Here is a 16,035-nt window from a genome sequence, read left to right as displayed (position 1 = left end):
CCACCCAGCCAACACACTTTTCGTCCTTCTTCCCTCCGAGAGAAGGTTCAGGACCTTGAAGACTTGTACAGACAGATTTGGGAACAGCTTCTTTCCAACTGTGATAAGACTGCTAAACGGATCCTGACCCGGATCTGGGCCGTACCCTCCAAATATCCAGACCTGCCTATCGGTTTTTTTTGCCCTACCTTACTTCCCATTTTTCTATTTTCTATTTATGATTTATAACTTAAATTTTTAATATTTACTATCAATTTGTAATCCAGGGAGCGGGAAGCGCAGAATCAAATATCGCTGTGATGATTGTACATTCCAATTGTTTGGCGACAATAAAGTATAAAGTATAAGTATAAAGTTAATGGGGCTAAATTACGGACCACCCAACACTCTGAGGGATTTAGAGGAACAAATTTCTGGAGAGATTGCAGACTGTTGCAAGAAACATAAAGTTGTGATAGTTGGTGATTTTTAACTTTGCACATGTCGACTGGGACTCCCAGGCTGTAATGGATGGGAAAGACCCCATCAAATGTGTTCAGGAAAATTTCCTTCATCAGGACATAGAAGTCCCAATGGGAGGGTGTGCAATACTGGGTCTATGATTAGGGAATGAGACAGGCCAGGTGACATAGATTTGTGTAGAGGAACACTTTACGTCTACTGATCCAAATGCCATTAGTTTCGAGATAATTATGGAGGAGGATAGGTCTGGTCCCTGGGTTGAGAACCTAAGTCGGAAAAAGGCCAGTTTTGATGGTATCAGAAAGGATCTGTGAGGTGTTTATTGGGACAGGCTGTTTTCTGGCAGAAGTGTACTTGTTAAGTGGGAGGCCTTCAAAAGTGAAATTTTTGAGAGTGCAGAGTTTGCATGTTCCTGTCAGAATAAAAGGTTTAGGGAACCTTGGTTTTTGAGAGACACTGAGGCCTTGGTTAAGGGGAAAATAAGGAATTGCATAGGAGGAACAGGCAGGAACAAGTGAGGTACTCGAGGAGTGTAAGAAATGTAAGAGAACACTTAAGAAAGAAATCAGGAGAGCTAAAAGGAGGCAGGAGGTTGCCCTCGCAGACAAGGTGAAGGCAAATCCCAAGGGCTTGTACAGATATGTTCAGAGTAAAAGAATTGCCAGGAACAAGATCGGTCCTCTGGAAGATCTGTGTGGATTATTATTTATCAGAAGAGGTGCGGGACGATCTTAAGTGGATTTTTGTATCTGTATTTACTCGGGAGACGAACACAGTGTCTATAGAAGTAAGGCAAAGCAGCATGGAGTTCATGGGTCCTGTACAGATGACAGAGGAGGAGATGTTTGCTGTCCTGAGGCAAATCAGGGTGGGTGAATCCCCAAGGCCTGAGAAGGTGTTCCTTTGGACCCTGTGGGAGACAAGTGCAGGAGCTGCCGGGGCCCTAGCAGAGCTATTAAAATCATCCTTAGCGACAGGAGAGGGCCCGAGGATTAGAGGATAATCAGTGTTGTTCGATTGTTTAAGGAAGAATAAACCAGGAAATGAGAGACTGGTGAGTCTGGTGTCAGTGGTGGGAAAATGATTGGAAGGCGTTCTCAGGGACCGGAAGCGTAAGTATTTGTATAGGATCCAGGCATGACTGCGCAGGTGCGTGGATATCAGCGAGTTAGACCGGCGGGAAGAATTTTAAAAGAAGATATAGAACGGGTGCCAGAGTAGAGGGAATCAGAGTAGGAGGGCTTTGGCTCAACGGGGCTTCAGCGATAATGGGTCGAGGCCAGGTAGGTTACCTGTGAAGAATAGGAACAGGAAGTATGTCTGAACTGGGTGTCAGATGTGGGAGGTCCAGGAGACCCCCAGCCTCCCAGACGGCCACATCTGCTTAGGAATCACGTTAGCGAACTGGAGATGCAGCTCGATGACCTTCGTCTGGTCAGGGAGAGTGAGGAGGTGATAGAGAGGAAGCTGTAAGCAAATAGTCGCACCGGGGTCTCGGGAGACAGATAAGTGGGTAACAGTCAGGAGAGGGAAGGGCAGGAGTCAGATACTAGAGAGTACCCCTGTGGCTGTCCCCCTTTACAATGAGCACTCCTGTTTGAGTACCGTTGGGGCGGACGGCCTACCTGGGGAAGGCAACAGTGGTCGCGCCTCTGGCAGAGAGTCTGGCCCTGTGGCTCAGATGGGTAGGGAAAGGAAAAGGATGTCAGTAGTGAGAAGGGACTCTATAGTTAGGGGGTCAGACAAGCGATTCTGTGGAAGCAGGAAAGAAACACGGATGGTAGTTTGCCTCCCAGGTGCCAGGGTCCAGGATGTTTCTGATCACGTCCACAATGTCCTGAAGTGGGAAGGTGAACAGCCAGAGGTCGTGGTACATATTGGCACCAACGACATAGGTAGGAAAAGGGAGGAGGCTAGAGGGAGTTAGGAAGGAAGTTGAAAAGCAGGACCTCAAAGGTAGTAATCTCAGGATTCCTGCCTGTGCGACGCGGCAGTGAGTATAGGAATAGAATGAGGTGGAGGATAAATGTGTGGCTGAGGGATTGGAGTAGAGGGCAGGGATTCAGATTTCTGGATCATTGGGACCTCTTTTGGGACAGGGGTGATCTATACAAAAAGGACAGTTTGCACTTGAATCCCAGGAGGACCAATATCCTGGCGGGGAGGTTTGCTAAGGCTACCGGCGAGAGTTTAAATGAGGATTGTTGGGGGATGGGAACCAAACTGAAGAGACGGAGGAAGGGGCGGTTGGCTCACAAATAGAGAAAGCTTGCGATAGGCAGGTGATAGAGAAGGGACGCACTCAGACTGATGGTTTAAGATGTGTCTATTTTAATGCAAGGAGTATCATGAAGAAAGCAGATGAGCTTAGAGCGTGGGTCAGCACTTGGAGCTATGATGTTGTGGCCATTACAGAGACTTGGATGGCTCAGGGGCAGGAATGGTTACTTCAATGCCAGGCTTTAGATGTTTCAGAAAGGACAGGGAGGGAGCAAGAGGTGGGAGCGCAGCACTGTTGATCAGAGATAGTGTCACGGCTGCAGAAAAGGAGGAAGTCTCCTGTGGGTGGAAGTTAGAAACAGGAAGGGGTCAATAACTCTAGTGGGTGTTTTTAGTAGTAACAGGGACATCGAGGAGCAGATAGGGAGACAGATTCCGGACAGGTGCAATAATAACAGGGTTGTCGTGATGGGAGATTTTAATTTCCCCAATATTGATTGGCATCTCCCTAGAGCGAGGGGTTTAGGTGGGGTGGAGTTTGTTAGGTGTGGTCAGGAAGGTCTCTTGACACAATATGTAGATAAGCCTACAAGAGGAGAGGCTGTACTTGATCTGGTATTGGGAAATGAACCTAGTCAGGTGTCAGATCTCTCAGTGGGAGAGCATTTTGGAGATAGTGATCACAATTACCATAGCACTGGAGAGGGATAGGAACAGACAAGTTAGGAAAGTGTTTAATTGGAGTAAGAGGAAATATGAAGCTATCAGGCAAGAACTTGGAAGCATAAATTGGGAACAGATGTTCTCAGGGAAATGTATGGAAGAAATGTGGCAAATGTTCAGGGGATATTTGAATGGAATTCTGCATAGGTACGTTCCAATGAGACGGAAAGGATGGTAGGGTACAGGAACCATGGTGAACAAAGGCTGTTGTAAATCTAGTCAAGAAGAAAAGAAGAGCTTACGAAAGGTTCAAAAAAGCTAGGTAATGATAGAAATCTAGAAAATTATAAGACTAGCAGGAAAGAGCTTACGAATGAAATTAGGAGAGCCAGAAGGGGCCATGAGAAGGCCTTGACGGACAGGATTAAGGAAAACCCCAAGCCATTCTATAAGTATAAGATGTCAGAGAATAGGATGTATCAAGTGTGACAGTGGGAAAGTGTGCATGGAACTGGAGGAGATGGCAGAGGTACTTAATGAATACTTTGCTTTAGTATTCACTATGGAAAAGGATCTTGGTGATTGGAGGGATGACTTACAGTGGATTGAAAAGCCTGACCATATAGACATTAAGAAAGAGAATGTGCTGGAGCTTTTGGAAAGCATCAAGTTGGATAAGTCACCGGGACTGGATGAGATACACCCCAGGCTACTGTGGGAGGCAAGGGAGGAGATTTCTGAGCCTCTGGCAATGATCTTTGCATCATCAGTGGGGATGGGAGAGGTTCTGGAGGATTGGCAAATGTTGTTCCCTTATTCAAGAAGGGGAGTAGAGATGGCCCAGGAAGTTATAAACCAGTGAGTATTACTTCAGTGGTTGGTAAGTTGATGGAAAAGATCCTGAGAAGCAGGACTTATGAACATTTGGAGAGGCATAATACAATTAGGAATAGTCAGCATGGTTTTGTGAAAGGCAGGTCGTGCCTTACGAGCCTGATTGAATTTTTTGAGGATGTGACTAAACACATTGATGAAGGTAGAGCCGTAGATGTAGTGTATATGGATTTCAGCAAGGCATTTGATACGGTACCCCATGCAAGGTTTATTGAGAAAGTAAGGAGGCATGGGATCCAAGGGGACATTGCTTTGTGGATCCAGAATTGGCTTGCCCACAGAAGGCAAAGAATGGTTGTGGACGGGTCATATTCTGCATGGAGGTCGGTGACCAGTGGTGTGCCTCAGGGATCTGTTCTGGGACTCTTACTCTTCGTGATTTTTATACATGACCTGGACGAGGAAGTGGAAGGATGGGTTAGTAAATTTGCTGATGACACAAAGGTTGGGGGTGTTGTGGACAGTGTGGAGGGCTGTCAGAGGTTACAGCGGGACATTGATAGGATGCAAAACTGGGCTGAGAAGTGGCAGATGGAGATCAATCCAGGTAAGTGTGGGGTGGTTCATTTTGGTAGGTCAAATATGATGATGGAATATAGTATTAATGATAAGACTCTTGGCAGTGTGTAGGATCAGAGGGATCTTGGGGTCCGAGTCTATAGGACACTCAAAGCTCCTGCACAGGTTGACTCTGTGGTTAAGAAGGCATATGGAGCATTGGCCTTCATCAATCGTCGGATTGAGTTCAAGAGACGAGAGGTAATCTTACAGCTATACACGATCCTGGCCAGACCCCACTTGGAGTACTGTGCTCAGTTCTGGTCTCTTCACTACAGAAAGGATGTGGAAGCCATAGAAAGGGTGCAGAGGAGATTTACAAGGATGTTGCCTGGATTGGGGAGCATGCCTTATGAGAATAGGTTGAGTGAACTTGGCCTTTTCTCCTTGGAGTGATGGAGGATGAGAGGTGACTTGATAGAGGTACACAGGATAATGAGAGGCATTGATTGTGTGGATAGTCAGAGGCTTTTTCCCAGGGCTGAAATGGCTAACATGAGAGGGCACAGTTTTAAGATGCTTGGAAGTAGGTACAGAGGAGATGTCAAGGTTAAGTTTTTTTTTCCACAGAGAGTGGTGAGTGTGTGGAATGGGCTGCTGGCGACGGGGGTGGAGGCGGATACAATAGGGTCTTTTAAGAGACTCCTGGATAGGTACATGGAGCTTAGAAAAATAGAGGGCTATGGGTAACCCTAGATAATTTCTAAAGAGGAGGAGGAGGGGGAGAAGATGGCGGCCCAACGCAGCGCGCGCGGCCGCTCCGGTGAATGATATCTGTAATCTGTCAAGTTGGGGACCAGTCACAATTCTGATTTGATGGAGACAGACGTGAGAGTACGGAGGAACATCTGGAGAAACTTCTGAAATGCCCTCTTCGCTGCCGCTGCTACTGTGTGGTAACCGGAATCTCCGGAGCAGAAGGCCCTGAAATCCTCGGCTTTGCGTGTTTCAGCGGCCGGGGCGAGGTAGAAGGCGCTCGGGAGGCTGTATCGGAGAGGCTGGTCGGAGGCTCAAAGTTTTCTGATGGACGGACTCAGTGTCGGCTGTGGTCGGCTGCTTCCAAGGGATCAGCAGTTGTTGGTGCCTGGAGGTTTATGGCAGGGAGTTTCTCCCTTTTGCCGCCTGCTATCAGGGACTCGGGAGTCGATTGGGACTTGAGACTTTTTTTTACCGTGCCCATGGTCTGTTCTTTATCAAATTATGGTACTGTTTTGCACTGCTGTAACTATATGTTATAATTATGTGGTTCTGTCAGTGTTATTCTTTGGTTTGTCCCGTTTTCTGTGATATCACGCTGGAGAAACATTGTATCATTTCTTAATGCATGTATGCATTTCTAAATGACAATAAAAGGGGACTGAGTGATCTCAGAATCTAATCTAAGTAGGTTCATGTTCGGCACAGCATTGTGGGCCGAAGGGCCTGTATTGTGCTGTAGGTTTTCTATGTTTCTATCTGGATAGTCAGCATGGCTTCATGTGTGGTCGGTCATTTCTAACCAATCTTGTAGAGCTTTTCAAGGAAGTTGCCAGGGAAGTTGATGAAGTCAAGGCAGTAGAGGTTGTCTACATGGACCTTAGCAAGGCATTTGACAAGGTCCCGCATGGGAGGCTGGCCAAGAAGGTTCAGTCACTCAGCATTCGAGACGAGGTAGTCAATTGGATTATTCTGTACCTCGGTTTCGTGGGAGAAACTAGAGAGTGGTAGTCGATGGTTGTCTGTCTGACCGAGGCCTGTGACCAGTGGGGTGCCAGATTAGTGCTGGGGCTGTTTTTGTCATCTGTATCAACGGTCTGGTTGATAATGTGGTTAATTGCAGCAGCAATTTTGTGAATGACCTCAAGATTGGGGATGTAGTGGACAGCGAGGAAGACGATCAGAGCTTGCAGTGGGATCTGGACCAGCTGGGAAACTGGCCTGAAAAATGGCAGATGGAACTTAATGCAGAGAAGTGCCAGGTAGGACCAGGGTAGGTCTTACACAGTGAACGGTAGGGCACTGAGGAGTGTGGTGGAACAAAGGAATCTGGGAATACAGGTTCATAATTCATTGAAAACAGTATCACATGTAGATAGGGTCGTAAAGAAAGCTTCTAGCACATTGGCTTTCATAAATCCAAGTACTGAGTACAGGAGATGAGATGTTATGTTGAAATTGTATAACACGTTGGTGAGGCCTATTTGGAGTATTGTGCGCAGTTTTGGTCACCTACCTACAGGAAAGATGTAAACAAGGTTGAAAGGGTACAGAGAAAATTTAAAAGGATGTTGCTGGGTCTGGTGGATCTGAGTTAGAAGGTAAGATTGAATAGATTAGGATTTTATTTCATAGAACGTAGAAGATTGAGAGGAGATTTGATAGAGGTCTACAAAATTATGAGGGGTACAGATAGGGTAATTGCAAGCAGGCTTTTTCCACTGAGGTTGGGTGAGACTAGAATTAGAGGTCATGGGTTAAGGGTGAAAGGTGAAGTGTTTAAGGGGAACATGAGGGGAAATCTCTTCACTCAGAGGGTGGTGCAGTGTAGAAGGAGCATCGATTTCAACATTTAAGAGAAATTTGGACAGATACATGAATGGGAGGGGGTAAGGTCCGGGTGCAGGTCGGTGGGACGAAGCAGATTGATGGTTCAGCACAGACTAGATGGGCCGAAGATGCTCCCATGACTCCAACCTTCCTGCACGGATCTCTGTGAACTCACCAAGCACACCCGCCCGATCCTGGAGTAGATCTGTCGGCTCCCGGCTTCCATCGATTTCTCCCGGAAAAAGAAGTACACCTTGTCGTCCGTGCTGTCTGCACTATCCGGGATCATCCGGGCGTGGATGAAGATCGGATCTGCGGGGAGAAGGGAGGGGGAGAGGGAATCACAACTCTGGCCTGGCGGAGAGCTCCTTCACCACGGATGAGGGGAAGACGGGTGGGGGGGCGGGCGGGCAGTGTTGAGGGAAGTCGGCAGGCTGCAGATGGGCTTGGACAAGGCGGCACAGGGTCCTGGGTTCAATTCCCACCGCCCTGTCCGTAAGGTCTTTGTACATTCTCCCCGAGAATGTGCAGATTTCCTCCAGGTGCTCTGGTTTCCTCCCTCTTTCCAAATGCATAAAAGGTTAGTTGGGTGTAATTGGGCAGACTGAATTCAATGTGCTGTATCTCTTAAGAAAAATAAAAGGTTTGGAGAACGGGCAAAGAAATGGTAGATAGAATACAGTTTTCAAAAGCAAGGACGTAATGTTGAGGCTTTATAAAGCACCGGCAAGGCTTCACTGGTGAGCAGCTTTGGGCCCTTAGCTAGGAAAGGATGTGCTGGCTTTGGAGACGGTCCAGAGATGGTTCAGGAGAATTGTACCGGGAATGAAAGAGTTAATGTGTGAGGAGCATTTGATGACCCTGGGCCTGTACTTGCTGGAATTTAGTAGAATGGGGGGGGGGGAGGGGAGGGACCTCATCGTAACCAATCAAACATTCAAATATAGTGGGAGAGTCTATGACCAGAGGGCACAGCCTCAGAATAGAGGGATGTCCATTTAGAACAGGGACGAGGAGGAATTTCTTCTGCCGGAGGGCATGATGAATCTGTGGAATTTATTGCCACAAACCGCTGTGGAGGCCAAGTCAGTGAGTGTATTTAAAAAGGAGGTTGATCAGCTCCTGGTTACTCTGGGCATCAAAAGTCGAAGTTGGGAAGGCAGGAGAATGGGGCTGAGAAAGATAATAAATCGGCTGCGATGGAACAGTGGAGCAGACTCTCGATGGGCCCAATGGCCTAATTCTGATCCTATGTTGTATGGTCTAACTTGTGCCCCCGCTTTCAGAAGGAAATCAGATATCTCTGCAGCGTCACTCTTGTCCTCTCAGTGTTAATCACCAGCTACTAGACATCTTGAACAACAGACACAACGTAAGACAGGCTCTCTGATGGCGCAGAAACGTAGTAGATTAAGCACGATGCTTTACGGTACTGGTGACCGGGTTCAATTCCCGCCGCTGCCTGTAAAACGTGTGAACGTTCTCCCACTGCCGGTAAACCGGTCATTGTAAATTGTCCTCTGATTTTATAGACATCCGTTAGTCTCGTGAGACCTTGGATTCACGCCTTGGAAGGTTGCCAGGGCGCAGGCCTGGGCAAGGTTGTATGGAGAACCAGCAGTTGCCCATGCTGCAAGTCTCCCCTCTCCACAACACCGATGTTGTCCGAGGGAAGGGCATTAGGACCCATACAGCTTGGCACCGGTGTCGTCTCAGAGCAATGTGTGGTTAAGTGCCTTGCTCAAGGACACAACACGTTGCCTCAGCCAAGGCCTGAACTAGCAACCTTCAGATCACTAGACGAATGCCTTAACCGCTTGGCCATGTCCCGTGATTAGGCTGGGGTTCAATCAGTGGTTGCTGGGCAGCACAGCTCAAAGGGGCTGAACGGCCTACTTTGCACTATATTCAATAACTACACAAACTGCTGGAGGAACTCAGCAGGTCGGGCAGCATCTATGGAGGTAAACGGACAGTCAGCGTTTCGGGCCGAGCCCCTTCATCAGTCCTGATGGACGGACACCCCACCAGTCCAGGGGAGGCCCTGTGGCATAGCACTGTTGCAGTATCAGCAACTCGAGTTTAATTCCGCCGCTGTCTGTAACGGGCTTGTGCGTTCTCCCTATGATCTGTGCTGTATCGTAGGCAGGGTGTGTTAGTTCCCCCTCTCATTCCAAAGCAGTACGGGTTAGGGAGTTGTGGCCACCCAGCACAATGCTCGCTCATTTGATTTAACGCAAATGACGCGGTTCACTGTCTTTCGATGGACGCGTGACAAACAGAACTAATTTTTTAAATCTTCATCTCGACACGTGAGAGGAAGGGTGTGAGGGTTAAGGTGCTTTTCTTACACTCAGTGGCCACGTTATTAGGTACGCCTGCTCGCTAACACAAATAACTAATCAGCCAATCACGTGGCAGCAACTCAGTGCGTAAAAGCACGCCGACGTGGTCACGAGGTTCAGTTGTTGTTCAGACCAAACATCAGAACGGGGGAATAAACGTGATCGAAGTGACTTTGACCGGGGAAGGACTGTTGGTGCCAGATGGGGTGGTTTGAGTATCTCAGAAACTGCTGATCTCCTGGGATTTTCACACACAACAGTGTCTAGAGTTTACGGAGAATGGTGTGAAAGACAAAAAAAAATCCAGTGAGTGGCAGTTCTGTGGGCAAAAATCTCTTGTTAATGAGAGAAAATGGCCAGACTGGTTCAAGCTGACAGGAAAGTGACAGTAACTCAGTGGTGTATGGAAGAGCATCTCTGGACGCACGAAACACATTGCAGATTGAAGCGGACGGGCGGCAGCAGCCGAAGACCACACGGGGTTCCACTCCTGTACCTAATAAAGTGGCCACTCTGTAAACCTGACTCTGATTATGTCCAAGTCCCTTCGATCCCATCTCATGACCCTCTCAATAACCTGGGATTGATCTCACCAACAGGAACCTGGTGATCCTCAGCTTTGACCAGCAGGCTTATAAACACCTCCCACGTGAAAAATGCAAACCTACCCCACCCCCCCAAATTTTGTACTTTGTCCCCAAGCTCCAGTCTGATCCTTATCTGAAGCTGAGTTGTGATCGATGTTTCCTAAGTGCTCCCCTCCCTACTGTAACTCCCCCAGCCAGAAACAAACAAGAGAAAATGTGCAGATGCAGAGAAAAACACACAAAATGCAGGAGGAACTCAGCAGGCCAGGCAGCATCGATGGAAAAGAGTAAACAGTTGGCATTTTGGGCTGAAATGACCAGTCCTGCTGAAGGATCTCGGACTGAAACGTTGATTGTACTCTTTTCCATCGATGCTGCCCGGCCTGCTGAGTTCCTCCAGCATTTTGTGTGTGTTTCTCCTCCGGCCGGGCTCACTTCCCAATCAGGGAGTTGGCTAATTCCAGAATCCCCTCCCGTATCGCGTGGCTCTCCCGCTTACCATTAAGCCACCTCGAGTCGTGCTGTTCCGTCCGGATGGCCGGACGATCTCCCAGACTGCGGAATACCGCTGCGTCCATCCCCATAAAGTCGACGTGGACCCCAGCATACAGATTTCCATCTAGGAAACGTTGGCGGTGAAGGAGGAGACATGGAAGGTGTCAGATCGAGGAAGGAGCTTTACTTGCTACCTATTCCTGGAATCGCAATTCCCACCTCCTCACCAACTCTACCCCTCCTCACTGCCCCTCCCTCCTCACTACCCTTCCCTCCTCACTGCCCCCCCTCCTCACTGCCCCTCCCTCCTCACCAACGCTACCCCTCCCTCCTCATCAACTACCCTTCCTCACTGCCCTCCCTCCTCACCAACGCTACCCCTCCTCACTGCCCCTCCCTCCTCACCAACGCTACCCCTCCTCACTACCCTTCCCTCCTCACTGCCCCTCCCTCCTCACTGCCCCTCCCTCCTCACCAACTCTACCCCTCCTCACTGCCCCTCCCTCCTCACCAACGCTACCCCTCCTCACTACCCTTCCCTCCTCACTGCCCCTCCCTCCTCACTGCCCCTCCCTCCTCGCCAGCTCTACTGTGACACGGCACTCCCTCCTCACAGCCTCAGCCCTGTTGTGGTGCTCCCTCCTTGCCACACCACCTCCCCCCACCATCTCACCACCCTTCCCACAGCATAGCATCCTTCTTCACCGGTCCTCCCTCCTTGCTGCCCTCCCCATAGCGTGGCATGCCTTCCCCACCACCCAACCCTCCTCATTTCCCCCCACTCACCACCCATCCCATAGTATGGTGCTCTGTTCCCTCCCTCCTCGCCACCCCTCCCTCCCCAACCATCCACTCCCCAGCCTCACTCACTGACTAGCGCGGCCATGCTCTCGTCCCGGGGGTCGAAGGGACACTTCCCCTTCCCGGATTCCGTCCTGCCCGTGACCATGCGGAAGATGTATTCCTGGAAAAAGACACATGGAAAGCTGTCAGCTCACCCGGGTTCATGGGCAAAGTTTCTGAGAACCGGTCGGTGGGGGTGGGGGGAGGACAAAGTTAAAATACAGAAAAACCTATGTAAACAGTCATGGCCACAGACACCCCCCTCTAGTGGCCGGTGCCTGGCATCACACCTTCGGCTTCTCCTCGGACAGAGACATCAAATCCAGCAAACTGCACCCCCTCCACAATCCTTCCCCTCCCAGAAAGATGACCTGTTGATCCAATTTCAATCTCAGTTTGCGTTTTCCCAATCTTCACCCCTCAAAGGATGCGTTGACATTGGAGAGGGCCCAGAGGAGGTTAAAGAGAATGATCCCGGGAATGAAAGAGTTAACATAGGAGGAGCATTTGATGGCTCTAGGCCCATACCCGCTGGAGTTTAGAAGGATGAGGGGGGAAAACTGACTGAAACATTGTAAGTCCTTGATAGAGTGGATGTGGAGAGGATATTTCCTGTAGTGAGGGAGTTGAGGACCAGATGACGCAGACAGTGTGAATGTGGAGAGCATGTTTCCTGTAGTCGGGGAGTCGAGAACCAGAAGACACAGCCTCACAATAGAGGGACACCCATTTAGAATGGAGATGAGGAGGATTTTACTTTAGCCAGTCACTGGGTCTATTTAAAGCAGAGGTTGATTAGTCAGGGTGTCAAAGGTTACGGGGAGAAGGTAGGAGAACGGGGTCGAGGGGGGATAATAAATCAGCCATGATGGAAAGGCGGAGCAGTCTCGATGGGCCGAACGGCCTGATTCTGCTCCCATGTCTTAGGGTCTTAGTGGAATTCCTCTCCCCACCCCCACAGCTCTGTTAGAGGGGACCTCTCTTTCGGTTTCAAGGACGTTCTCAGCTTCTGCACCCACTTTCCAACATTGCGGAGACCAGCAAGAAGACTTTCTATTTCGACTGACAGCCCAACGAGCCTGGCCACACAATTACACTCTCGTGAGCAACGTGTTTACTGACGTGCACGAGGAAAGTTTAAAGGAGATTGAATTGACTTTATTTCTTACATCCTTCACTTTATAGTCATTTAGAATAAATAGAACAGTCAATGTAATATAGAGTACACTCAAATCAGCATGAGTTCATCAGTCTGGTGGCCTGGTGGAAGAAACTGTCCCGGTGCCTGTTGGTCCTGGCTTTTATGCTGCGGTACTGTTTCCCGGATGGAAGCAGCTGGGACAGTTTGTGGTTGGGATGACTAGGGTCCCCATTGATCCTTTGGGCCCTTTTTACACTCCTGTCTTTGTAAATGTCCTAAACAGTGGGAAGTTCACATCTACAGATGCACTGGGCTGTCCACACCAGTCTCTGCAGAGTCCTGCGATTGAGGGAAGTACAGTTCCCACACCAGGCAGTGATGCAGCCAGTCAGGATCATCTCAATTGTGCCCCTGTAGAAAGTTCTTAGGATTTGGGGACCCATATCAAACTTCCTCAACCATCTGAGGTGAAAGAGGTGCTGTTGTGCCTTTTTCACCGCACGGCTGGTGTGCACAGACCACGTGAGGCCCTCGCTGATGTGGATGCGGAGGAAGCAGGAAAGATTAGCTTTATTTGTCATACGTACTGGAGCAAGATAGGTCAGCTGGTTGAGTGGGTTGCCACAACAACCTTGCACTTGTCGCCGGTAAGACCAGAGAACTGGCGGTGGACTTCAGCAAGGGCAGGACCAGGGAACAGTGACTTCAGAGGGACCCGAAGAGTGAGCAGTTTTATTTTCCTGGGTATCGATATCCCTGAGGATCCGTCCTGGGATCAACATATCGATGTGGCTACAACAGCAGCTCTATTTCATTCGGAGTTTGAGGATGAAAGTCACCAAGGACGCTCACAAATTTCTACAGATGTATTGTGGAGAGCGTTCTGACTGGCCGCACCACCCTCTGGTATGGGAGGGGAGCACGGCACAGGAGGGAAATCAGCTGCAGAAAGTTGTAAACTCAGTCAGCTCCATCACAGGCACTCGTCATCGTCATTGCTATCCCTCGAGGCCGAGGATGACGGTCTTCGTTCCGTACAGAGCGAAGACGCCTGTGTGTGTATTTGTTTAACATGCACTTGATGTTGCACCCCAAGAAGCACACGATACTTCACAAAGCAACCAACTGATTCCAAAGGCATGGAAACCACGACGATTGGAGCTGATGGATTTGTTGCCGCCTTCACAGCCGTTGAGTTCGAAGTAACTTCATCTGCCTGTTCCACCGTTGAGGTCTTGGTTGGATTGTTCTTTGTCAGGGACCTCACCCTCGACCTTACCGCCATGGGTGACCCTACCAGGAGCATAGCTCCAGACGGCATTGCTCTCAGGATCACAGGACCACACAAACTTCTCCACCGCGACAAGGTGACAATCCACAGAGAAACTCGGGCACCAGTCTCCCCAGCAACCAGAACATCTTCAAGGAGCGATGCCTCAAAAAGGCAGCATCCATCATTAAGGACCTCCTCACCCAGGACATGCCCTCTTCTCATTGCCACCATCAGGAGATACAGGAGCCTGAAGGCACACACTCAACGATTCAGGAACAGCTTCTTCCCCTCTGCCGTCTGATTTCTGAATGACCCATGAACGCTACTTCACTATTTTTCTGTTTTTTCACTATTTATTTCACTTAGACCCGGCTGGTGGCATCAGCGCCAGACTTCGGGACGAAAGGTCCCGAGTTCGAATCCAGCCGGCTCCCCTGCACTCTTCCCATCCGTGCTGGGTTACGAGCTGGTGATCTCTTTGGAAACTCACCTGGCAGAAGGCAATGACAAACCACTGCTGTAACTTGCCTCGTATGCGGTTCCCCACTACGTCAGAGAGGCGTAACCGGAGAAACTCTGGATGCGACGTACCTTTCCATTAGTTAGTTTAACTATTTTTATTATGTATACCCTTCTGACTGTAATTTACAGATGTCATTATCAGGTATTGTATTGTACTGCAGCCGCACAACAACAAATTTCACGATGTGTGCTGGTGATTTTAAGCCTGGTTCTGATCTACAGTGAAATGCGTTGTTTTGCGCCAAAGAGAAAAGTGTCGCCAAACTTCGGGTGCCAACACAGCGTGCCCACAAAGCTGCATATGCCATTGGACTGCGAGAGGAACCCAGGGCAGTCAGAGGAAACCCACATCGTTACAGGGAGAAGGTACTAACTCGGCGGGAATTAAACCTGGGTTGCTAGCGCTGTCACAACTCAACGCCAACCTCTATGCCACTTCATCGCCACCTAATTTTTGCAGAGACCCCTCATTCCAGATCCTCTCAGAATGAAATAAAACACCTTCTCCACACACAAACACACACACACACACACACACACACACACACACAAGCACACACACACACACAAGCACACACACACACACACACACACACACACACACACACGCACATCCCTTGCGACTTGTTTTCAGTCCATCACCCTCTTTCACAGTTAGGGTTGCCAATTTTCTCACTCCCAAATAAGAGACAAAAGTAGCAGTCAAATACGGGACACTTGTGTTTACCCCGAGAAAGACTACCATGACCATGAAGCCTTGCGCGGGCACCTGTGTGCGCATGTGTATACGTGCTGACTTTTTTCTACAAATCAGTTTTGGCTTAATCTGCCCGATTCTGCTCAGTGAAACTACACTGTACATACATTATTTCTACTTTATACAGGCTGTGTATTTATCATATCATTCCTGCTTTTACTATATGTTAGTGTTATTTTAGGTTTTATGTGTTACTTGGTATGATTTGGTAGGTTATTTTTTGGGTCTGGGAGCGCTCAAAAATTTTTCCCATATAAATTAACGGTAATTGCTTCTTCGCTTTACGCCATTTCGGCACGAACAGTTTCATAGGAACGCTCTACCTTAGCAGGGGGAAATATGGGACAAGGGCGGTCCCGTATGGGACAAACCAATTTAGCCCAATATACAGGATGTCCTGGCTAATACGGAACAGTTGGCAACCCTATGCTCGACCTTGGCCTGCATGGACCAGCTAGGCCGCAGGGCCTGTTTCCATGGTGAATGACTAACTTGATGGTGTCAAGGCCTTGGCAAAGATCTGTCCTTCAGTGTTAACAAAACAAGAGAGGGAATACTGGTTTCTGTAATGAGTTCACAACTCTCTGTGCTTTCCTGTGGTCTCAGGCAAAGCTGTTACCGTACCAAGACACGATGCATCCGGATCGGATGCTTTCTGTGGCGCATCGGTAAAAATTGGTGTGGGTCGACGGGGAAGTGCCTCCTGAGGGAGGAGGAGGTGTTGGTGAGTCCTCCTGGCCGTGACTTCA

General features: G+C 49.0%; 1 protein-coding gene across 3 annotated transcripts in view; it reads right to left on the bottom strand.

Moving 5' to 3' along the window:
• Nucleotides 1-16,035, bottom strand: part of LOC134339112 (semaphorin-3F-like) — a 123,526-nt gene that overhangs the window by 75,331 nt on the left and 32,160 nt on the right. For all 3 annotated transcript variants that reach the window (XM_063035433.1, XM_063035435.1, XM_063035434.1), the window contains exons 6-8: nucleotides 11,621-11,714; nucleotides 10,755-10,874; nucleotides 7,499-7,635 (exon numbers count right to left, since the gene is read on the bottom strand). In XM_063035433.1, the coding sequence (XP_062891503.1) occupies nucleotides 7,499-7,635; nucleotides 10,755-10,874; nucleotides 11,621-11,714 (351 nt within the window). The remainder of the gene's footprint in view (nucleotides 1-7,498; nucleotides 7,636-10,754; nucleotides 10,875-11,620; nucleotides 11,715-16,035) is intronic.

Source organism: Mobula hypostoma, chromosome 28, assembly GCF_963921235.1.
Source record: "Mobula hypostoma chromosome 28, sMobHyp1.1, whole genome shotgun sequence".
Taxonomy (NCBI): domain Eukaryota; kingdom Metazoa; phylum Chordata; class Chondrichthyes; order Myliobatiformes; family Myliobatidae; genus Mobula; species Mobula hypostoma.
Note: the sequence above shows the minus strand (reverse complement) of the source record. Positions and strands in the feature narration are given on the sequence as shown.